Source organism: Cololabis saira, chromosome 2 (assembly GCF_033807715.1).
Source record: "Cololabis saira isolate AMF1-May2022 chromosome 2, fColSai1.1, whole genome shotgun sequence".
In the NCBI taxonomy this organism is placed as follows: domain Eukaryota; kingdom Metazoa; phylum Chordata; class Actinopteri; order Beloniformes; family Belonidae; genus Cololabis; species Cololabis saira.
In genome coordinates, this window is record NC_084588.1 from 53,075,910 (window position 1) to 53,100,846 (window position 24,937).

The window sequence follows — 24,937 nt, forward strand, 5'->3', positions numbered from 1 at the left end:
AATATGATTCAAACACAACAATAATTCTGGAGGCTACAATGCAGTTTACAGTTTATTACTACTAGATACTGGACTTCTAGTCATTATTAGTAAGTGAGTCTGCCTTTTGACAAAATTGTTTCAGCCACAGATTAAGCACAGAACGACCTGGAGGAGGAAGATTTCAGTTAGTCTAGGGCAGGGGCCGGCAACCCAAAATGTTGAAAGAGCCGTATTGGACCAAAAACACAAAAAACAAATATGTCTGGAGCCGCTAAAAATGAAGAGTCTTGTATCAGCCTTAGAATGAAGGCAACACTTGCTGCATGTTTCTATATTAGTTATTACTGGGTCCTTGGCTGCAAATGTAGCTGCTAATGTCTTTCCTCATGACTCTTTTTGTTACGCAAATCTATGGAAGAGTATTAGGGTTAAGCAGGAGAAAAATAAAATAATATTTTAGAGGGGGAAGACTTTTTTTTCATTATGCACTTAGAGAAAAAAGTCGAAATGTCGAGAAAAAAGTCGAAATTTCAAGAAAAAAGTTGAAATGTTGAGAAAAAAGTCGAAATGTTGAGAAAAAAGTCGAAATGTCAAGATTAATGTTGAAGTACAATCTCAAGAAAAAAGTCAAAATGTTGAGAAAAAAGTTAAAACGTTGAGGAAATAGTCAAAATTTCATGAAAAAAGTCGTAATGTTGAGAAAAAAGTTGAAATGTCGAGATTAAAAGGGAAAGGAAAAGGGAAGAAAAAAAGGAAAAAAACGAAGAAAAAAAATAAAAAAAAGAGGAAAAAAAGCAAAAAAGAGGAAAAAAGGAAAAAAAAAGGTTGAACATTTTTGAAAAAGCTACAGGTGCCACCAGGGCGGCGCTAAAGAACCGCGGGTTGCCGACCCCTGGTCTAGGGGTTTCTTGTGACAGTCCAAAATGAGTAGGGGTCACTGGAGCTGCGCCCCTATAAATAAAGGTTGTATGTTGATAGATATGGATGGATGGAAAGAGAGATAAAGATATATTTTCTATATCTCTTTCAATTTTCATCATGTTTGACTCTGAGGGCTTGAAACAAATGGTGTGGTGCAGATATGAGAATTGTACCTTGTTTACTGACGGAAAAAGACAGTTCAATTTGATGTAATTAGCTTTTCTCCACAAGTCCTTGCTCAGAAAATCCGTCTGAACTTTTGTCTGCCACCAAGGTCGGAGTCTTTTGTCGTCTGCTGTAAATATCAACGGTCCGATCAGCATTCGTTAACACAATCAAGCTATTAACTTTAAGAATAGTTGCCCCATCAAAAAGAGCAAATTGACATGATTACATTTTTATTTCAATACTGATGCTTAATGGATTATTTGGAAAGAAAAGGAGGGAATTGGATCTTTTTTATGTATTCTTTTTATATACACACATACAATATATGCACTGTATTTTATGTTCTATATCCATGTTTAAAAGATTATTTGTTGTTTAGCCCTATTCACTTCCCCATAATTAAGGCCTATCTGGTGCTGAATTGCAGGCGTTGTGGCGTACAGGGATTAGTGGCCAGGTCTGTCAGACGCGTCAGCACGTTCTGATGTTTCTCTGTTAATGTTTGTGGTAATTGTAACTTCTTGAACTTTGATGTTGTTAAAGATGGACCTGCTCTCCGTCCTTCCCTCCAGCTCTTCCCGGTTTTCTAATGTACTTGCGCTGAACCTAATGAAGTGCAAAATTAGAAAGGATGACAACCAGCTGAATCGATTTTCACGTGCACCAAACATACGTTTTCCAACTAGATATTACTTGGACTTAAAACCAAATGGCTAGCGATGTGAATTCTGATCAGAGCTGGTTTGTTTTCATACGGAGCCTGTTTAGATAACTTTCTTTTTTAATGTTAGTGCTATGAGAAATCTGTGATGGAGCAAAGAAATGCCTGAGAGGTTTAAAACAACAAAACATTGAGCTGTAGTACAAAGAGATTGGGATTTACTTGCACATTCTTTTCCGGTTAGTTGCTTTAGAAAACACACAGGCGCACTTTTGTTGACAGTTTGAATTCATCAATAATTCAACTCTTAACATTCTGATTCAAAAGACTAAAGCACAATGTGATTGAAAGAAGAGACACTAGATATGTTTGGAAGCATTACAAACTTTGGTACCACCTTTATTTGTAAAGCACATTTCAAACACAAAGACGACTCAAAGAACTTAACAAATACAGTGACATAAAATAACATAAGAATGCAAATAAAATCACAAAAAATACATCTGTAACTGATCTAACAAATGGCCTTTACAGAAGTGCTGGGGTGAAACATTTACAGTTATCAGATCTCTCAGCATCAGGGCTCTTCCTGATAACGTTATTCAGTGATTGGGGTAGTAAAATTAGTAAAATTCAAGCCCTTTTTGTAATTTTAGGCCCAATCCCAATTCCCCTTCACTCGCCCTTCTTTTCTTCCCTACCCCCTAAAAAAGAAGGGGGAGATTTTAGGGCACTTGAAATCTAGGGCACTTGGCCCAGGTGCCTGTCCATTTTTCCCACTACCCCTCGTTTTCATCCCTACCCTGATCAGGAAGCTGAGAGCCAAAAGCTGTTTTAATTGCGTTAAATCGACGCAGAGCCTACGCCGTAGGGTACGGCGTACGGCGCGCGTCGCCGCGTAACCTACGCCGTACGCTCTGTGTTGGTGTAACGCAGAACCATAAATCCCTTTATTCTGGCGTGATCTTTGGCAACTTTATCTGAAAGTGTGTAAATTACCCAGATAACAGCTGGATTACTTTGTGGTTTCTGAAAACTATTATATCAGAAACATCCAAAACAAATCTGACGAGTCACAGGATTATTTCTCTCTATTTCTCACAAAAAAATGCTTGTTCCCTCGGTCACAATCTGAGACGAGTCTGCCTGTTTCTCGGTCAGCAAGTCAAATCGACGCAGAGCCTACGGCGTAGCTTACGTAGCCTATGGCGTAACCTAACAGCCTTTACTCCGGCGCGATTCTTCGCGAACAACGGACAAAAAAGTGATTATGTACATTCACTGAGTGAATATTATGAAAGTAAAGAATATATTTGTCGCTTGAAATGTAATCAAAACGCATTTTTATGCAGAAACTAACTAGAAATATTGATTTATTCACAAAAAAATGTCTGCCATGTTTTTTTTTTGGATTCAGTCCGCAAATGACGACGAAAAGCATTCTGGGAAATTTTCATACCCCCTCGCTCGCGAAGTCAGCATCTGAAATCCCTTGATCCGGAGGGGCCATTCTCAGCCCCTCGCCCTCGTTATGCCCCCTCCCCCTAGGTGAAAAGAGGAATTGGGAACCACTACCCTCACAGGAACGTGCAAAATTTAGGGGGAGTGAAGAAAACGAGGGCGAGGGGGAGAATTGGGACGCAGCCTTAGGCCCTGTTTCCACATAGCCGGGTATTTACAATCCCCTCTACGTTTTCAAAAATATCCTCGTTTACACGGACCCGCATGAAAACGCTGTTAAGGTCATGCAAGCCAATCAGAATCCTGGAAAAAACATCAACAAATGACACGTGTAACTTCCAGTTAAGGCTGATTTATGGTTCCGCGTTACACCAACGCAGAGCTACAGCATAGGGTACGCGGCGACGCACACCGTACGGCGCGCATCGCCGCGTACCCTACGCCGTAGGCTCTGCGTCGATTTAACGCGGGACCATAATTCAGGCTTTATTTCCAAGACGGAACGAGAGTCTTTGGTTTGGAGTGACAGAGTCAAATTGTAAATTGTAAACACAGGTGTCACTCATGACGCTGGTGACGTTTCTGTCTCATAATGTGACGTTCTGAAGCCTAAATCTCTGTTTTCCTCTGTTTAGACGCAAACGTGAAGACGAAGTTTTTGAAAATCTCCACTTTGGCCGGAGTTTTCAGAAATGATGGTTTTTGGAGACTTTGAGCTTCGTTTTCGTGTAAACGAACGAACAAAACGCATGAAAACACCACCGTTTTTGCTCCGTGTAAACGGGGCCTTAGTCTGTGTTCTGCTTTTAGGGCAGTCCTTGATAAAGAGTAACATTTATTTACATGCTTAAACCTCTTAATTATAATATACCATCCCTTAAAAAACAATAGCATTTTGCTATTGTGAATTCCTCCTGTTTTCTCCTCCGCTCACGTTCCTCCGGTTAAACTTTACGGGCCGGTATAAGTACTAGCGTGGGACCTGTTAGCTGCTAGGTGTGAGTTTTCCGTGACTCATTGCCCTCCAGCTTTTGAAGTCTAAATCTTCCTCACAGGGATGTGTGATAATGGCTTCCATGTTACTGTGGATACGCCGCGTACGGGCCGGGTATTGTTTAGAGCACATCACCCTGGTGGGAGGAAGAGTAGGAAAGGTAAACAGTCCATCTATCATCAGCAATCATCGCTGTCTTTCCTCACTAAACTTTTCCACATGCAGGTTTCCATTATTCCCAGGCCACACATCGAACCGGCCGCTGCTTTTGTTTTTAATTTGCTGTGCATCACGTCACGTACGGCCGGGTTAACAGAGCGTCTTTGTCTCAACAAACCCTGCTCTATATTCAATGACAATCTTCTCCAGAGGCTGAGAATAAAATGACTCTGTGAGTGATTATAGTCTTCAGCGAACATAAAAGCAAATAAAAACACGTTTTTGCAATTTGTTCACATCAAAGAGCAGACGACGGCTTTGTTGACTGGCCTTTGATCCGACGCCAAGACGCTTCACTCCTGCTGCAGGCCAATTCACCAGATCCTAGTCTGTGCAGAGACCAATACAGGTGGAGAGTCTGAGGTCCCGTTTACACGGAGCAAAAACGGAGGCGTTTTCATGCGTTTTGTTCGTTCGTTTACACGAAAACGAAGCTCAAAGTCTCCAAAAACGATCATTTCTGAAAACTCCGGCCAAAGTGGAGATTTTCAAAAACTCCGTTTTCACGTTTGCGTCTAAACAGAGGAAAACTGACATTTAAGGCTGAATTAAGCTTCTGCGTCACACCAACGCAGAGCACACGCCGCAGCCGTGACGCCGTATTGAACCCTTCGGAGTTCTCCGTCTCTTCATTTGGTCGCGGTGCAGTACCCCCCGCGACCGCTAGTTAGCGATCTTTTTCTGAATGGTTTATCCGACTTTTTCCCGTCACAGTAAATCAAAGAGATAAGGACAACTATTGTGCAAAAAAACAAAACAAAAAAAGTCACATATAAACGAAGAAAAGAGCCCTGAAAGTTCACTACTGCTTCAAACCGGTAACCGGAAATGCTTCGCTTCCAAGTGAACCAATCACAGCGCTCTCTGACCCCGTCCACACGTAGCCGGGTATCTGCTAAACCGAAGATATTTTCCTACGTTTGGACCTGTCATCCACATGAAAACGCAAATAAACGAAGGTTTAAAAAAACTCCGGGCAAAGTGAAGATTTTTGAAAACTCCGTTTATGTAGATGCGTGTAGACGGAGACAACCGCAGTTTTGCGTTTTCGAACGTCACATTATGCGCCAAAACAACAACAAATCTGCTCTGACGTGCGACCTTTGTTAACTACAGAACTACTAGAGCTGTTCGATTTTGCCCAAAAATAAAATCTCGATTTTTTTTTCTCTCAAAATCCGATTTTCGATTACGATTATTTTGTGAATTGACAAAAGGCAAAGAAATGATTTCAAATATGCTGTTTTTTATTGAACATTTGCACCATTGGGCTTTAGGTGCAAACTTTGCTCTTATTAAACCAAAAATGAATTAATAAAGTGCAAAACTCTGTAAAATAAGTTGAAAAAAAGTTTTAAAAAATATAATAAAATATAGTATAAGTTTTATCTCTTTTTTTAAATCAGCAAATCAGCACTTGCAAACATACAGTAAGTTATATTTCCAATTAAATAAAACAAGACATTTTCTAATTAAACTAAACTGGGTCTTTGCATGCTAAATAATAATGCAACCCATGAAGGAGGTAGAGGTGTGTAATGTCAGTCATTACATTTGCTATTCACATTTGCAAGTTTTTTGCTGGAACACGAGCCGGTCTAGCGGTGGCATGTTAGTATATCACCATGGTTACAACGGCCCCTCCTACACTAAAGAGCCTCTCCGATGGGGCACTTGTCGCAGGTATTGAGAGTTATTTCCATCAATCATTAATATGGTATCAATCATTAATATGTGTGCAGACAAGGTAAAAAAAATAAAAAATAATAATTTTTTTTTTTTTTTTGAAAAATCGATTTTACGATTTTCACGTTTTAACATCGTTCTAATTACATAATCGCGATTACGATTTAAAATCAATTAATCGAACAGCCCTAAGAACTACTGATGATCCAGCATCTGTTCTCCAAGCTATTAAATAAATGGTCTCTGCTCTTGACCACCGCTTACTGCGTTACACCGACACAGAGCCTACGCCGTAGGGTACGCGGCGACACGCACCCTACGGCGTACCCTACGGCGTAGGCTACGGCGTAGGGCTGCGTTGATAACGCGGCAGCTCCGTGGCGGGACACGGGGGGGAGAAGGAGACGCGCCTGCCGGGGAAGCGGAGCCGCGGAGCCGCGGAGGTGCAGCTTCCCCGGGAGCCGCAGATGATCTACAGGTTTGAATGCTTATGAATGTGGTCGAAAAGGCAGGTCTTCGGTTACGTGTGGAAGGGGTTTTTTTTTAAAACGATGTAATGTGGATGCAAATTTTTTTATAAACAGAGGGGGGAAATATTCGGTTTTAAAAATACCCGGCTACGTGTGGACGGGGTCTTTGTCTGCGTGTGGTCTGCGTCGCTCGACGCGTAGTTACAATTTTCGGGAGGTGACGTCAGCGACGGCGCAGGTGATGGCGTGTGGTCTGCCTCGATCCAAACCACACGCCGTAGGCACGGCGCCATTTTGACGCAGAACCATATTTCAGCCTTTAGGCTTCAGAACGTCACATTATGAGACAGAAACGTCACCAGCGTCATTTGTGCGACCTGTGGTTACAATTAGTTTGTAACCGTCAATATTTTCTTGTATTTTACCTGTTTAATATTCTAAAGTCACACTTAAAAGTAACTCCACTTCTCTGTCACTCCAAACCAAAGACTCTCGTTCCGTCTTGGAAGTAAAGCCTGAATTATGGTCCCGCGTTAAATCGACGCAGAGCCTACGGCGTAGGCTACGCGGCGATGCGCGCCGTACGGTGTGCTTTGCCGCGTACCCTACGCCGTAGCTCTGCGTTGGTGTAACGCGGAACCATAAATCAGCCTTAACTGGAAGTTACATGTGTCATTTGTTGATGTTTTTTCCAGGATTCTGATTGGCTAGCATGACGTTAACAGCGTATTTATGCGGATTCGTGTAAACGAAGAGATTTTGAAAACGATCTCGTGTAAACGATGGAATTTTTCAAAGCGTAGAGGGGGAAATATCCGTTTTTGTAAATACCTGGTTATGTGGAAATGGGGCCTGAGTGTGTGTGTGTGTGTGGGTTGGAGGGGAGAAGCATAGACATATAAACGTAGACACCCCATCGAGCGCTGAGCTGTACGTCAACGCCGCCGCCATATTGGATGTTCAAGACTGCGCTGTAAAATAATACAAGTAAAGGGACTTATTTTCATAAAGCGCCTTTCTACAAAGAAATGTACGTTTTACGTCTCATTTATTCATTCACACACGCACTAATATACTTGGGAAACAGTTAGGCACCAAATATAATATATTTAATTTTCTCAGATGGCAAAAATAAGAACTTTATTGATCCCACATAGGAGTAATTCATGTTATATCAGCTATAGAGAACAAGGTAGTGCCAAAAAACAATATATATCCCCCCTCACAAAAATAAGAAAAATAGAGAAACATATTTTCTCATCATCAAAACATATTTTAATTTAACATTTAACATTTTTCAGACATTAAAATAACTGAAAAGAATCTTTAAAAAGGTTCAAATATGTTATTTTGATACTTGAAAAATGTAAAATATGTTTATGTAAAATATGCAGATATGCAGAAACTTTCGATGGCGTGGACATCTCTGTGCACGTCATTAGTGACCCTGCATTTCCTCTTAGGAAGAGGCTCATGAAGGGATTTACCCGCCGTGCTCTCTGAAGACGCAGCAGACCTTCGGTTTCTGTCTGAACTCTGCACGGACGGCGGCGCGGGGAAAGGCGTCGGCCACGTCGAAGGTCGTTGGGGGAGTTTGGCCTAGAAAAATGCTGTTTCAAAGAAACAACAGCTACTCCAGCACAAGTGATGGCCATATTGTAAAAATGTGTACAGTAAAGTTTACCTTGAGTTTAGTTTATTTGATTAAGCATTTTTTTTTCTTAAAGTGGCATGTAAAGTCATTATTATTCAGGCTTCACACGTGTCATTTGTTGACGTTTTTTTCCAGGATTCTGATTGGCTAGCATGACTTTATCTTCTCATTACACTGCCCCCTGCAGGTTTGGCTGCTCATAGCCCCTTAACAGCTATTTATGCAGGTAGGTTATGAATGTTCTGGGAATTTTAATATTAAACTGTAAACCATGATCAGCAATATTAAAATAATAAAAGGCTTGCAATATTTCAGTTGATTTTCTTAAAGTGGCATGTAAAGTTTGAAATAAACTAAACATTTGTACACCAAACATCTATAATGTTTCCTGCAACCGCATAACTTAAAAGTACGGTTATGAATTACTATCTAAAACTGCAGGTAAACTGATGTTTAAAAGGTAACATGGGTTAAGAAGGTTGACATGTTTTAAGTATTTGAATACTCGGCACATCCGTACAGTTGACTAATAAAAACCAGGTTTCCTACGACATAAATGGCGTAATTTACTTGGTGTAACTTCTTTTATCGTTTTAATTTGCTCTGAACCTGACGTGAACGGGTTTGCCTCAAACATATCTGCGTTGATTTAACCGCGTTGTTCCAGATTGGGGCCGTTACGTAGCGCCTTATTTCTTCATCTTCTCAAAGACTCAGGCCCCGTTTCCACGTAGCAAAAACTGTGGTGTTTTCATGCGTTTTGGCCGTTCGTTTACACGAAAACGGAGCTCAAAGAACAGAAACGTCACCAGCGTCATGAGTGACACCTGTGTTTATAATTTGTTTGGCCACCGTCAATATTTTCTTGTATTTTACCTGTTTTATTTTCTAAAGTCACACTTAAAAGTAACTCCACTTCTCTGTCACTCCAAACCAAAGACTCTCGTTCTGTCTTGGCAGTAACTGCAGTCCAGGCTGATTTATGGTTCCGCGTTACACCAACGCAGAGCTACGGCGTAGGCTACGCGGCGACGCGCACCGTACGTAGGCTACGCCGTCGATTTAACGCAGAACCATATTATTCAGACTTCACTCGTGTCATTTGTTGATGTTTTTTTCCAGGATTCTGATTGGCTAGCATGACTTTATCTTCTCGTTACACTGCCCCCTGTAGGTTTGGCTGCTCATAGCACCTTAACAGATATTTATGCAGGTTCGTGTAAACGAGGATATTTTTCAAAACGTAGAGGGGGAAATATTAGTTTTTGTAAATACCCGGCTATGTGTAAACGTGGCCTCAGACGTGCTCTTATTTCGGTATCTCCTCATTTCAGCATTGATTCAGACACATTTATCTGCACACATTTTCCTTCATTCCTCTGTTTTCTTCCATGTCTGTGACGGCGTTGCAGACGTAGGAACGTAGCCGGAAGTTCTCTGGACGTTGCATTTGTACCGTACATGTACAAGGCATCTCCTGCTTTTTTTTTTTGGTCTAATCTAAGAGGTGGGGATAAAAATGGGTGATCTTAATTGTGTTTGTGAGGTTTAAATACACAACACAACTGGGAAAGGATAGAAATGTTTAGTAAAGAAAAGCCAGCCTGGAAGGAGCTTTAGAAGTATCACAACGTCTTGTATCACATCATTCTTTTCAGACTTCATGTGCTTATGTACTTATTACTTTTACCTAAATACAAAACTATTGACAATTCCCCTAGTTCAGCTGTACTTTGTGACTAAACTGAAACATCAAACCATCTAAATATCTGGACACGATCAGTGAGAAATATGTTGTGTATTCCCAGCGAGGCTCATCAGAATCAAACCACAGCTTCTCTTTTTCCCGTCAGGTGGAGTGAAACGGTCGTGTTCTACGTAGGGGGTCAACAGTGAGTCCAGCTGGATATGCAGGGTCTTGTTTTGGTTTGGATTTTGAAATGTTGCTGCCCCGGGAAAGCCGTGGCTGTGGTTACGAACTGGAGGCCGCCTGTGCGAAGCTTTGGCAGCGGCTTTGGCTCGTTGCTGCCACGTTTGAGTCGGTCTTTACTAAAAAAAACAACAAAAAAAACACTTCAAAGTAGCGCAAAACATATTGCAAAGGAACTCAAATCTTAATGCAAAACGATTGCAAGAAAATGCAAAAAAAAGAAAAGTTTCCTCTCTATCTCTTAAGGAGTCTTTTATTTGACTACAAACTCAAAACCCAAATTTGTCGCTTTGTTGACTGAATATACAGGACTGTCTCAGAAAATTTGAATATTGTGATTTTCTGTAATGCAATTACAAAAACAAAAATACATTCTGGATTCATTACAAATCAACTGAAATATTGCAAGCCTTTTATTATTTTAATATTGCTGATCATGGCTTACAGCTTAAGAAAACTCAAATATCCTATCTCAAAAAATTTGAATGTTCTGGGAATTTTAATCTTAAACTGTAAACCATGATCAGCAATATTTAAATAATAAAAGGCTTGCAATATTTCAGTTGATTTGTAATGAATCCAGAATGTATGACATTTTTGTTTTTTTAATTGTATTACAGAAAATAAAGAACTTTATCACAATATTCTAATTTTCTGAGACAGTCCTGTAGATTATTTGGTGAGTCTTCATTTGTATCTTCACCAATTGTCATCGTGCTGTATTTGTTTCTCATAAGTGGGTTGTGCAAAGCTGCATCGGCATTTTCAAAAGAGGCTAAGAGAGAGAGGATGACTTGGGCTCTGTCCCAATACTCCCCCTCGCCCTCGTTTTCATCACTACCCCTACATTTTGCACGTTCCCGTGAGGGTAGTGGTTCCCAATTCCTCTTCCGATCCTCAATAGTTTTCTAGGGACAGAAAAATTTCCCAGAATGCTTTTCGTCGTCATTTGCGGACTGAATAAAAAAAAAACAAAAAAACATGGCGGACATTTCTTATTTTTTAGTGAATAAAATCAATATTTTGAGTTAGTTTCTGCATAAAAATGGGTTTTGATTACATTTCTAGCGAGAAATATATATATTACTTTCATAATATTCACTCAGTGAATGTACATAATCACTAGTTTGCCCGTTTGCCGAAGATCACGCCAGCATAAAGGCTGATTTATGGGTCCGCGTTACACCAACGCAGAGCCTACGCCGTAGGCTCTGTGTTGGTGTAACGCGGACCCATAAATCAGCTCCCGAGCCGGCAGGCAGAAATCTCGAAATTTTCGGAGCAAATTTCTTAACAGGCGTAGCTACAACTGTTAGATTTCATCTATTAAACCAACATTTATCTTCCTAAATGATTTATTTCAGCCAGTGGTAATTCTCCACAGAGCTGCAGGTTTCTCCCCGGGACGACGGCGCAGGTTGACCCGGCGATCATGTCTGTTCTCCGGCTGCTGCTGCTGTTACCATGGTAACAGCTGCTGCTGCTCCGGGCTGGCTCTTCTCATCTCCGAAAAAATCAGATCAAATTTCTTAACAGGCGTTATTTGGATAAACTGAGCCCAGGTTGGGGATCTTAACGGTTACTTTTACGCCTGAAAAAATATTAACAGACAAACAAAATATAACAAAATATAACAGCATATTAACAGCTACAGCTGAAATTAAAACAGCTTTTGGCTCTCAGCTTCCTGATTTTAGGGGTGGTGATGAAAGTAGGAGTAGTGGGAGTATTGGGACAGACCTGGGAAGATTTCAAGTGCCCTAAAATCTGTCCCTTCTTTTTTAGGGCTAGTGAAAGAAAGTAGGGGGAGTATTTGGGCCTTGGTGCGGCTCACTTCTCCGCATTAAACCGACTTCTCTAAACGCTTTTAAAGATGTGGTGGAAAGCGGTGCTTTTGTTCTACATCCCTGCGGTATGTGGACCTCTGGAAATGATTCAAACTTTTGAAATAAGGTCTTGTGTCCTTTAAGGACCTCTGTGCCGTACACACTCCCACTCGCTTTACGAAGAACAACCAAGTTGTCATAACTCTTTCAACATTTGCTCATAATTCATTTCAACCCTTTTTGTTTCTCAAGTTTGATCAACAGACCGAACACAGCTGTATTATTAATACTCTTTGATTCTTGAAAACTTTGTAATCCTTTCGATGTTTTGTCTGATGAAAACTTGGCAAAGCCTATACGGTTAAAAAAACACACACACAAAAGATTTATACGGTGGACACAAGAGTAACAAAAGCCAGGCCATCAAAAGTTTATTGCGCTGTTAACCTATGCTCTCTTCAGTCTGGGCTGAGTGTTTACTCGGTTTCATCACGTTAAGTTACCGCTGAACCGCTGAACACGCCGCGCCAACAACAGCACAGTCAAGTGCACTGTCCATATTTAAGAGACAAAGAAAAGAAATGTTTGGATAAGTTTGTTTTTAAAAGGGTCAGAATTTCAGGAGCAAAATAAATAGTTACATTTAACGGCGAAGAGTGGACCATTTAAATCATGAAATATCCAGATAATTCAGAAAAATGTTATTAGATTAGATTGTCCTTTATTTCTCCCTCAATGGGGAAATTGGCTTTGCAGCAGCAGAACACTCAAAACACACATGCAGGGAAAGGGTAAAAAAGTAAAAAATATATATTTTTACAAAATATAAACAATATATACATTGGAATGAAAAATAAAAAGTAGTGCAGTACGGGAAAGAAAGAAAGAAAAACAATGCAAAAAAAGCAGGTAGGATGTGGTTTTGGGATTTTAAGTGTGCTTGACTTTTGATTTAATGACAGTTTCCCAGTGTGCCCCTGATGCATCAGGTATTAAAATGGAACAGGAAGATAATTTATGTAGATCGTACAGAGGTGTCAAGTAACGAAGTACAAATACTTCGTTACCTTACTTAAGTAGAAATTTTGGTTATCTATACTTCACTGGAGTAATTATTTTTCACACGACTTTTTACTTTTACTCCTTACATTTTCACGTAATTATCTGTACTTTTTACTCCTTACATTTTAAAAACAGCCTCGTTACTCTATTTCATTTGGGCCTTTAATAAAAACTATCCAGTTAAATTGCTCCATCCAGATAGAGTGAATTTGGTTGTGGTTGTTTCAGATGTTCTTGTCCAGTTTTGTTCTTACATCCGTTCCCTCAGATTCCTGCAACTAAACTTGGATGTACATTCCAATAAAGGTTAGGATAAATGATAACATGAACATGAAGTTTGACTTTTTGCACCATTACAATTAGGAATGGGTGATATTTTACCATTCACGATATACCGTTAAAAACACGGTAAGAATTTGTATCTCACGGTAAAAACGATAAATTCCCGTTGATGATGTTTTTGTGTAAAACTGATTTATGGTTCTGCGTTAAATCGACACAGATTACGGCGTAGGCTTTCTTTTTGATATAACGTTTGACTATTACGAAACAAAATGTCAATAGTATCTAATTTGTGGCATGTTCCAACCACAGGTTAATTTGCACATTTTATTTATATTAGAAGAGTCATCACTGATAGGGTTTTATTTTCAGTGAACTTTTATTTATTTGTCCTGTTTCTTTATTTATCAGGTTGTATTTTTTTTACTTTGTGATTTTATAAGCTAGGAAAACTTGTGGTATTTTAGCTGTTTGCACTGTTATCCCACTGTTTAAGCCATACAGTTTGAATAAATGTTGAATCTGTTCTTAAATTTCAAACTTGTTTCATTTGAGTCATTCCAGTTTTACAGTACAGGTGTAACTCATTTAATTGGTTTTCATCAATTCAATTTAATTGGTGTAGTTTAGTATTTAGTATCTTTTAGAGCAGTGATTTGGCTCCAAAGACTGAATGTGGTGATATATTTATAGTTACAAAGATGGAGTTGAATTGGTATTTTTTTTATCGTCATTTTTATTGTTATGGGGATAAATGCCAGAAATTATCGTGATACATTTTTTAGTTCATACCGCCCATCCCTAATTACAATACTTATAGGCAACTAGTCATCATATCTGCTGCTCTCTGAAACACATGTTAATGCTCAATAGTACACATATATGCTTCTTTAATATATTTATATTAACACATGTTAATGCTCAATAGTACACATATATGCTTCTTTAATATATTTATATTAACACATGTTAATGCTCAATAGTACACAGATATGCTTCTTTAATATATTTATATTAACACATGTTAATGCTCAATAGTACACATATATGCTTCTTTAATATATTTATATTAACACATGTTAATGCTCAATAGTAAACATATATGCTTCTTTAATATATTTGCATTATACTAAGATACATTCATTTTCAATGGCTTTTGTCCTTAATGGCTTTTTTCCCCCTTACATTACTTTTACTTTTATACTTTAAGTAGTTTTGAAACCAGTACTTTTATACTTTTACTTGAGTAAAAAACTTGAGTTGATACTTCAACTTCTACAGGAGTATTTTTAAACTCTAGTATCTATACTTCTACCTGAGTAATGGATGTAAATACTGAAGACACCTCTGAGATCGTAACGTTAATGGATAATTACAACTCCTCGCTTTTTCTTTTTCTGCAGTTTGTGGTCCCAGCATCGATATCGGCAACGACATCAATGAATTCCGGCGTCTGGAGAACTGCACGGTGGTGGAAGGCTACCTGCAGATCCTGCTCATCGGGGACAAGAACAACAACGCCAACCAAGAAAACTTCCGCTCCCTGAGCTTTCCCAAGCTGACCATGATCACCGACTACCTGCTGCTCTTCCGCGTGTCCGGCCTGGACAGCCTGAGCGCGCTCTTCCCCAACCTGGCCGTGATCCGCGGGAGAAACCTCTTCTACAACTACGCCCTGGTCATCTTCGAGATGACCAGCCTGAAGGACATCGGCCTGTACAACCTGAGGAACATCACGCGCGGCGCCATCCGCATCGAGAAGAACCCGGAGCTCTGCTACCTGGACTCCATCGACTGGTCGCTCATCATGGACGCCGAGTTCAACAACTACATCGCCGGGAACAAGCAGTCGAAGGAGTGCAGCGACGTTTGTCCGGGCATCATGGAGAACAACCCTCTGTGCAGGAAAACCATGTTCAACAACAACTACAACTACCGCTGCTGGAACTCCAACCATTGCCAGAAAGGTAAGCTGACTGATCCCGTCATCGGGGATTTGAATTGTATAGAGCAGGGGTGTCAAACTCATTTTGCTTGGCGGGCCGGATTTGACCAATTTTTTTCTCGCTCGCTCGCTCGAAATAACAAAAACGGTGCGGACAGTTTTTTTTCCAATTCTTTTTTTTTTACTATTGTTATCTAATCCAATATCAGTTTAGTTAATTTTAAAGGAAATATGCACTTTGTTTACACTCTAATTATGTAAAATATATTTCTTCAGGATCTTTTCTGGAAATTTCTCATTTTTTTTCAAATTATGTAAGATACTTTTAATATCATTTTACAAAGATAAACAAACAAGTATGTTTTTTTTTATATTTCGCTTTTTTATAGGAAATTTTATTAAAAGCAAAATCTTTCTTATTACATCCGAGAGTGTTTCTTTGTGATTTAGAGATTTTTCCAGTACAATTAAGTGTATTTATTTTTAAAAATTGGTGCAGATATTTACGCCAAAAAAGTCAGCACTTCCTTTTTAACTGTTTTACTTTGTCACTATCCTCGTATTCAAAACTGAAATTCTCAGAATAAATATCTTCTATCATCTTTTTTAGCAGTGATATTTTTCCTGTGAAAATATATAATAGTAGTCAGTTAATAAAAATAAATGACCGTCTACAAAGAAATAAAATCAGCAAATGCATTCTAGAAAACTAAAAAAATGTCAAACTGCTCTATTTGTGGAATAACGATGGATTTGTAGAAGAAATATATTATCGGATATGCTGCGATTCATGGCAATTATTTATGTCTTCCTTTTTAGTAAATTAACATTTCGTTTTTTTGCGTTGGAAACTTCTCGCGGGCTGCATGAAAATCTCTCTCGGGCCGCACATTTGACACCCCTGAGTTTATGCAAATGTTGGGGACAATGGTCGGATATGCATCTACGGCTTTCTGTGTCGTTTTAACATCTCGACTGTGAGGAAGGAGGAAAAGCTTCGGGGAGGTTGTTATGCAAGATTTACTCGTCCGCATGTCTTCGCTTCAATGTCTCATTCATCCAAGTCGGAGCTAAACAAAGGTGTGGGTTGAGACTGCAATTTTAGCCTTAATCTGTGTCTTTGTAGTCATGGGTTTATGAGAGAGTTTCTATTATTGGCATCGGTTTTGCTGGTTTTCAAAAGTGGCTTTTCAAGTAATGGTCTGTTGGAATGCTTTATTGTGTCGGAAACGCAGCAATAACTGGCATATTAAGGGCGTTATAGTTCAGCACAGCTGTTCTCACCTTCATAATCAAACCAAATTAAATGACTTTACTTCAACCGCTGGAGTACAATGGGTAGGAATGCTGCCTTTTGTGTTTACGTCTGCAGCATTTCAGACGGCTTGTTTTGCTGGTGCCTTACAAAATGATGTGTTTTGGCTGACTGTGTGTGTGTGTCTCTGGCTGAATTGTTTCCCTGGTGACTGGCGCCTTGCTGCAGACTCAGCATGTTGATGTTTTTAGACTTGTGACATGGAACTATCGCAGGACTGTTCAGGGACGGCGTGCGTGTCTGTGCACACACAGCCAGACGTATGGAGCGCAGCCAGGCGTTGCATTTATTCACATGTGTGAACAGGTGGAGCACCTAATGCAAATGTGTGAAAGGCAAACCTGCACCTGGGCGGCTTCAGGTGGTTGGAGAGACGAGAGTGTAGACATGTAGGGAAATAAGACCAGAGGTGGGATGAATGTCAGGAAAATGGGCAGAGTATCAGGCCCCGTTTACACATAGTATTTACAAAAACGGATATTTCCCCCTCTACGTTTTGAAAAATTCCATCGTTTACACGAGATCGTTTTCAAAATCTCTTCGTTTACATGAATCTGCATAAATACGCTGTTAAGGTCATGACAGCCAATCAGAATCCTGGAAAAACAAATGACACGTGTAACTTCCAGTTATGGCTGATTTATGGTTCCGCGTTACACAAACGCAGAGCTACGGCGTAGGCTACGCGGCGACGCACACCGTACGGCGCGCATCGCCGCGTACCCTGCGCCGTCGGCTCTGCGTCGATTTAACGCGGGACCATAATTCAGGCTTTACTTCCAAGACGGAACGAGAGTCTTTGGTTTGGAGTGACAGAGAAGTGGAGTTACTTTTAAGTGTGACTTAAGAATATAAAACAGGTAAAATACAAGAAAATATTGACGGTTACAAACTAATTGTAAACACAGGTGTCACTCATGACGCTGGTGACGTTTCTGTCTCATAATGTGACGTTCTGAAGCCTAAATGTTCGTTTCCCTCCGTTTACAAGCAAACGTGAAGACGGAGTTTTTGAAAATCTCCACTTTGGCCGGAGTTTTCAGAAATGATGGTTTTTGGAGACTTTGAGCTCCGTTTTCGTGTAAACTTATGCTGTTTATTAGGGGTGTAACAATATATCGTGCCACGAAATTTCGCGATACAAAAACGTCACGAAACGTGTCGTGGAGGTGACAAACTGTATCGCGATATTGGATTATTAATATTAATCTATTGTGTTGACTAGTAACGACCGCGCCTCGACCCGCGGACCAAAATCTTCCTCCGCTCAGAAGAAACTAGTACCGTTTTGGTCCCGATCACGGGACTCTTGGGGGTTTTGAGCTCTGAACTTTTACTGATGTAAGGCTGGTGTAGAGTTAAAGGAGCTTGAGGCCGGATTGAGGCAAGATTTATGGAAAAAATCCGTATACATTTTAAGTTTTCTAGTAATAATGTCAGATGAAGCGTTCCAAACCCAAAAGAATGATTCCTCTAGTGTATCTCTCCGTTGCCTTGAACAGGCTGTGTGCTGCAAAATGTGCTGCAATTCGGTCCCGAATTTCCCGCGCTGTCCTGCGGATGTGACGTCACATGACGCTGCATGCGCGTTCTCCCCGTTCTCCCGTGCCGGCTTCACTGTTGGCTGCAGTACCCCCAACGGTCGTCGTGGTGAAGGGTGGCGCTAGAGAGTCTCATTTCTTAAAAGGAGCCTCAAGCTCCTTTAAGTCTTACCTTATTAAATTAAACCTTTTTGGGGTGGTGAGTAGGATAAACACGGGGAAACTTCTGCTGAGTTCCAGTGTACTTTAATGTCCCTCAACAGTGTAGGATTTTAGAACATCAACACAGCACCTAGTGCCGTACTGTGGCGTATCACTCCGCCCAATCTAAAACAGACTAATCACTACAGATAAACTGACTAGTGTCATTATAGTCCCTGATTTACATCAGAATATAAAGAATATAGTTATAAAATAATGAAATAACCTTCTTAACAAAAATAAATCTCCTCTTACACTTATAAGGTGAGCATGAATCAATCTTTTTTATGATGTAAAATTGTATGTATTTATTTACTTTTATTTATTTAATTTTAGTTGTTACATTTCTGGAAAAGAAAAAAGTCAAATCATACATGAGAGAAACTATTCAGTTTGTGTCTAAATATTTGTACTTGTATGAAACTGAAGATCATAATGCAAACCTGACATTTACTTTTAGTTCAGTTTGTGGAAAATGGTTGGCCTGGCTTTCTCTTTAAAACTTAAACAGTTATAAAGCATTACAAACTGTAACAATAGGGCAAACGTACAGCATTGTTTTGTATTTTGTGTCTTTCAAATAAAAGACCATTTTTTCCAGTCATATGTTCCTCATTCAAGGTTGTTAAAAAAATACGGCTATAATATTGTATCGTTATCGTGACCTCAATATCGTGTATCGTATCGTGAGATTAGTGTATCGTTACACCCCTAGATGGAAGAAACTTCTGCTGTTTATCTCTTCTGCATGCAGGAGGTTTTGCAGAGCTTAACATGTGAAGAAGATATGTTGGTCTATATCTTTTTATTGCTCACTATGAATTCAACAGTTTCTATACATGGAAAGGTCACCTGGTGCGTCACAAACTTCCACAAGCAATAAGTGGAAATGTGGATAAGTGTTTTTCCAGATTTGGGGAAAAAACATCTTTCTTTTGGCACGCAGAGACGGCAGCATATAGCTTTCCTTGGGACACGGTAAAGGATAGGAAATGCATATTTCTTTTTTATTTGTAAAAAGTCAACAACAGACTGTCCTGACTGCTAACACACCTGTGTGAGGATCCGGCCGCCGCCGCCTCTGCCAGACCATTTGCTGCTGTTGCTGCTGTCGGAGGTTGGAGCTTTTCCCTGTCGACCTTTTTGCATAAATGCAAAAAAAGTGACGTTTAGCAGCTTGTCAGGATGCTTTCTTATTTTCTTTTAAATACCCATCGCCCTAACAGCAAAAAATGTACCGATCTTTTAAACAAACCGTAACTCAGTACGTTTACATGCACTAACAGAAAGTCGAATTGTTGCCTTAATCCGACCGATATCGAAAAGCCGTGTTTACACCTTAGCCGGCTGTACTGGAACCGAACTGAAGCTCTTGAGATCGAGCTTTTAATGCCAGATAAATCATCCTAATCCGAGTTATTCCAGCCCACGCTTATCCGAGCTACTGACCGCCCCGGGACCCTTCAGGAAGTGAGGAGCCGCGGGAATAATAACAGTCACAACTACACGGTAACAGAAGAAGAAGAGGGAGGCTTTGCTGCATCTTACCTGCCCCCGGGTCTCGCACTCAGCAGCACGCCGGTTTCCCCCAGTGTCCAGCCGCGGTACTGCAACAAAAAATCCCATGGGGCCCAGAAAGCTTTTTTCCCATAGACCGCAATAGTAAAAGAGAAGCCTCTAAAACTGTTCACAGGAACCTCCAGCTGTAATCACCGGCAATTACTAATCTTTGTATTCTATATTTTTAAGTCATGGACTTTATATCCGTCAAAAATGTTTTATAACGGCCAGAAAAGTAAAAGAAAAGTCTCTTTCTGGGCGTGACGTCACGGCTGACGTCACAGCCGTGTCCGTGCATTCCATGAATGTATTATATTAATATATATATTATATAATTATATTATTAATATACATTAATAATATAAGTAATACTAAACATGTAATAATATACATGAATTAATATATTATATTAATACATATTATATTAATATAAACATCCGTGCATTCCACGGATGTTTATATTAATATATATTATGTAATTACATTATATTAATACATTAATAATATATGTAATACTATACATCTAATTAATATACATTAATTAATATATTATATTAATACATATTATGTAATTATATTATATTAATACATTAATAATATATGTAATACTATACATGTAATAATATACAGTAATTAATATATTATATTAACATATATTATGTAATTATATTATATTAATACATTAATAATATATGTAATACTATACATGTAATAATATACATTAATTAATATATTATATTAATACATATTATATTAATACTCGCGTCATTGCCCCGGGGCATGATGGGAGGCCCCAGAGCATCATGGGAGGTGACTCAACTGCGCATGCTCTATGGGCCCGTGCATGCGGAAGTAAACCCGGAAGTCAGGAACTTTTTCAGCGGATGCGCTGGCTGAGCAAAAATGCATTGAAATGAATGGGCGGCCATTTTCGAAGTACCCTCCAGTTTTATAATACATCCATGCATCTTACCTGCAACATGATCTTAGGCCGTATCCGAAATTGCATACTGCACTACTAGTACGTACTGATTTTGCCAATATGTAGTATGCAGTATGCGAACAAAGGCAAAATCTGCAGTATGCGAAAAATACCCGGATGTCATACTGATTTGGAAAAAATCCACAGCTGCATCAGACCAGTCTACCTCGCCTAGTATGTCCCAGAATGCAATGCACCCTTGACCGGGACAGCACAATTTTTTTTTTTTTTTTTACCAGCTTTATTGAGAAAACACATGTGCAATACAAAACAGCAGCAACCGGACAGCACAATTTTGTAATTACAAAATACAACTTTTCCCACCTCTGGTTGCCTTTTATACTGTACTTTATTATGCGTCATCAGTAGGGGTGTGCAAACAAGGGTACCTCACGATTTGATTCGATTCGATTGGAGCTTCGATTCTTCGATTATAACGATTGTTGATTTGATTATTGGAGCTTCGATTCTTGGATTATTGTGATTTTAATGCTTTTTTCCATACAAGATTGATTTTGTCTTCATCTGTGGCTACATTTGTAAATAAATAGCAAATCAATTAACTCAGTTCCTCTAACAACACTCATTAAGTAAATCACAAGGTTTTTTGAACATTTGACATGTATTTTTCAAAGACACAAAATAATGTATTTTATGACTATGTAAACATTTGCTCTTTGACTTCCTTAACTTTGACCAGGGAAAGCTGCACTTGCATGAGAGCGCCCTCTATTGGTGAAAACACTGAAAACGCTCAAGCCCTGGATTTAATGAGTTCATTAATTCAAGTAAACTAGATATGTACTTAGTGTAAACATATCTGCCATATTTCAAGTGAACAATAAGAAATGTGCATTCTTGAAAATGAAATGATTCAGCAGCTTATTCAGTCTGGAATCTGGATAGGATAACTTAAAAAAAAAAAAAATATTATTTTTTTTTTTTTTAAGTAATCGATTCCAAATCGTCACGTGACGCATTGCGATGCATCGACACATCGGTTAATTGCACCCACCTCTAGTCATCAGTACTGTACTGGGCACTAGTATTATTTTTATTATGTTTTATACCAAGTACGTAGAAGTGCACTAAATAAAAATGAAATGCATTCTGGGATACTTGGCTGCTACTGCTGTGTGAACGGTCTGCTGGAGCGGCTACTGAATCGTTCATTTAGTATGTAGTATACAGTACATACTGATGCAGTATGTAGCATGTGGTACGTTAGTAGGCGATTTCGGATACAGCCTTAGTATGTACGAACTTTACAGAGCTGCTGGATCATTAGCTCCATTTTGTTATCATGTTGTTGTCCTCCTTCACGTTTGTTTACTAATTGTAGACTAAGAACGTGAAAGTGCGTGTGGCGCCACCTAGCGCCGTGGAGTCAAACGCACCTTATACTCAATAATCGATTTTCTTCCCTAGCATGTTTACTTGGATTTCTGGGAAACTCCAGTTTAATCCTTAGCTGGATTGTTGCCAGTAGCCTGATTTAGACGTGCAGGGAACCTTGTAATGTAGTGTAACAACTTCACTGACTGTCTGAATGAGACTAACCTGGTGTTTGTGCCTGAACCTGTTAACCAAGGCTGATTTTACTATTGTCATCTGACTCTTGCTGCCGGTGACCAAATAGTTAAATGTGAGGTGAAACTATTTCTGATGATCCTCCACATCACACACCTACTCTCAGGTTTGAGCTCAGGAAAAAAAGAAAAGAAATTCCAAAACAAACGATTGTTCTGCAAATAATACTGATGGTTTCAGTTTGGTCGTAGTAACTATATGATCAATGAAGTCGGTGACTCCAACTAATGTTTGATTCCTGCAAAGTAAACCATGAGTGCTCTGAAAGATTAATTTTTTTAATGTAATTTTTAAGGTCTCTCCATCTCCATCACCTCCAATCAGCAAGTGTGTGTGTTTTTATTGATCTAATAGTCTTCGTGTTCAGGGCCTTCATGTTGCAGATAAGAAATTTGAAGGCTTTTCTGTTAGGGCTGGGGATCGATTCAAATGTCAAGAATCGATCCGATTCCAATTCTTAAGATTCAGAATCGATTATCAAGATTCGATTCCGATATTGATTTGGGTTAGTGTTATTAAAACAGTTTTTTGAGCTGTTGCATGAATGACATGACTGTAGTTCTGCAACATATTAATACTAGTAATATATTGAGATTCAACAGCAAGTATTGCAGCTAATGATGCTGTAAGGACCAATCAGCTCCCAGAATGCTGATAGAACTGAAACAGAAACATCGTGGGTCAGAATTACCAAACAGATCCAGGAGGAAACAGAGACGGAGGAAATCACTTCCGTTTTTATTTGTTCCATTTTCGGTCTATTTTGGTTTTTAATTTTTGAGCATTTGGTTTTTAGCATTTTTTGCAAATGTAACCCCAAGACAGTATATAAAGTAATGAAATATAGACAATTTATGCAATTATAACCTAACACTTTAATGTTTTCATACCTTTAAACATATTTAAAGGCAAAAACATGGCACCAGTTATTCTCGTGTCCAACAAAACATTCCTTTTTTGGGGATAAACAGAAAAATAACCAAAAGTTGTAATGTAATGATGAAAAAAAAAAATACATAAATAAATAAAAAGAATTGGGAAATTGATTTTTTCAACACAGGCCTATTTTCTGTTTCTGTGGTGTTGCATCCCTCTCTCCGGGACGTTGACATGTTTTGCCAGGTCGGTTTGAGTCAGCTAAATATAGCAGGAGTGGAGCAGGACCCCCTGAAGATGCTGGAGCTGTTTACCGGCTCCAGCGGGAGTGTGTCAGCCAGGGCAAACAGGCTATCAGCCGCCTGGACACAGAATTGATCCCACACAACAATGATCCTCACTGCAGAGACCACATTCTTCTGCTGTTTATTAGGCAATTTGGTGGAGAAATCAAGTGGGAGCACAGTACGCCCGGGTCCGTTTTAAGTGAGTGAGGCCGAACGCTGGAGCGCTGGAGCTCGCTGACCAAACACTGATCATTACCTGGAGTTGTTGTCTGGCCGTTCCAGCGCCGGCAGATCAGAGCTTGTCTGCTCGTCAGGGATGGGTGGTATGGACTAAAAAATTTATCACGATCATTTCTGGCATTTATCCCAATAACGATAAAAATGATGATTAAAAAAATACCAATTCAACTCCATCTTTGTAACTATAAATCTATCTCGCTCTCAGATCCGCCATGTTTGTTACACAAAACCTCATCAACGGGAATTTATCCTTTTTTCTTTCTTTCTTTCTTTCTTTCTTTCTTTCTTTCTTTCTTTCTTTCTTTCTTTCTTTCTTTCTTTCTTTCTTTCTTTTCTTTCTTTCTTTCTTTCTTTCTTTCTTTCTTTCTTTCTTTCTTTCTTTCTTTCTTTCTTTCTTTCTTTCTTTCTTTCTTTCTTTCTTTCTTTCTTTCTTTCTTTCTTTCTTTCTTTCTTTCTTTCTTTCTTTCTTTCTTTTGCTCTTTCTTTTGCTCTTTCTTTTGCTCTTTCTTTTGCTCTTTCTTTTGCTCTTTCTTTCTTTCTTTCTTTCTTTCTTTTTGCTCTTTCTTTCTTTCTTTTGCTCTTTCTTTCTTTCTTTTGCTCTTTCTTTCTTTCTTTTGCTCTTTCTTTCTTTCTTTTGCTCTTTCTTTCTTTCTTTCTTTCTTTCTTTCTTTCTTTCTTTCTTTCTTCTTTCTTTCTTTCTTTCTTTCTTTCTTTCTTTCTTTCTTTCTTTCTTTCTTTCTTTCTTTCTTTCTTTCTTTCTTTCTTTCTTTCTTTCTTTCTTTCTTTCTTTCTTTTCTTTCGCTCTTTCTTTTGCTCTTTCTTTTGCTCTTTCTTTTGCTCTTCTTTCTTTCTTTCTTTCTTTCTTTCTTTCTTTCTTTCTTTTGCTCTTTCTTTCTTTCTTTTGCCTCTTTCTTTCTTTCTTTTGCTCTTTCTTTCTTTCTTTTGCTCTTTCTTTCTTTCTTTTGCTCTTTCTTTCTTTCTTTGCTCTTTCTTTTGCTCTTTCTTTTGCTCTTTCTTTCTTTCTTTCTTTCTTTCTTTCTTTCTTTCTTTCTTTCTTTCTTTCTTTCTTTCTTTCTTTCTTTCT

The 24,937-nt window shown here is 39.0% G+C and overlaps 1 protein-coding gene across 1 annotated transcript in view; it reads left to right on the forward strand.

The window, feature by feature from the left end:
• Positions 1-24,937, forward strand: part of LOC133464921 (insulin-like growth factor 1 receptor) — a 121,117-nt gene that overhangs the window by 15,169 nt on the left and 81,011 nt on the right. Inside the window, exon 2 of the mRNA XM_061747129.1 lies at positions 14,720-15,283. Coding sequence (XP_061603113.1) covers positions 14,720-15,283 — 564 coding nt within the window. The remainder of the gene's footprint in view (positions 1-14,719; positions 15,284-24,937) is intronic.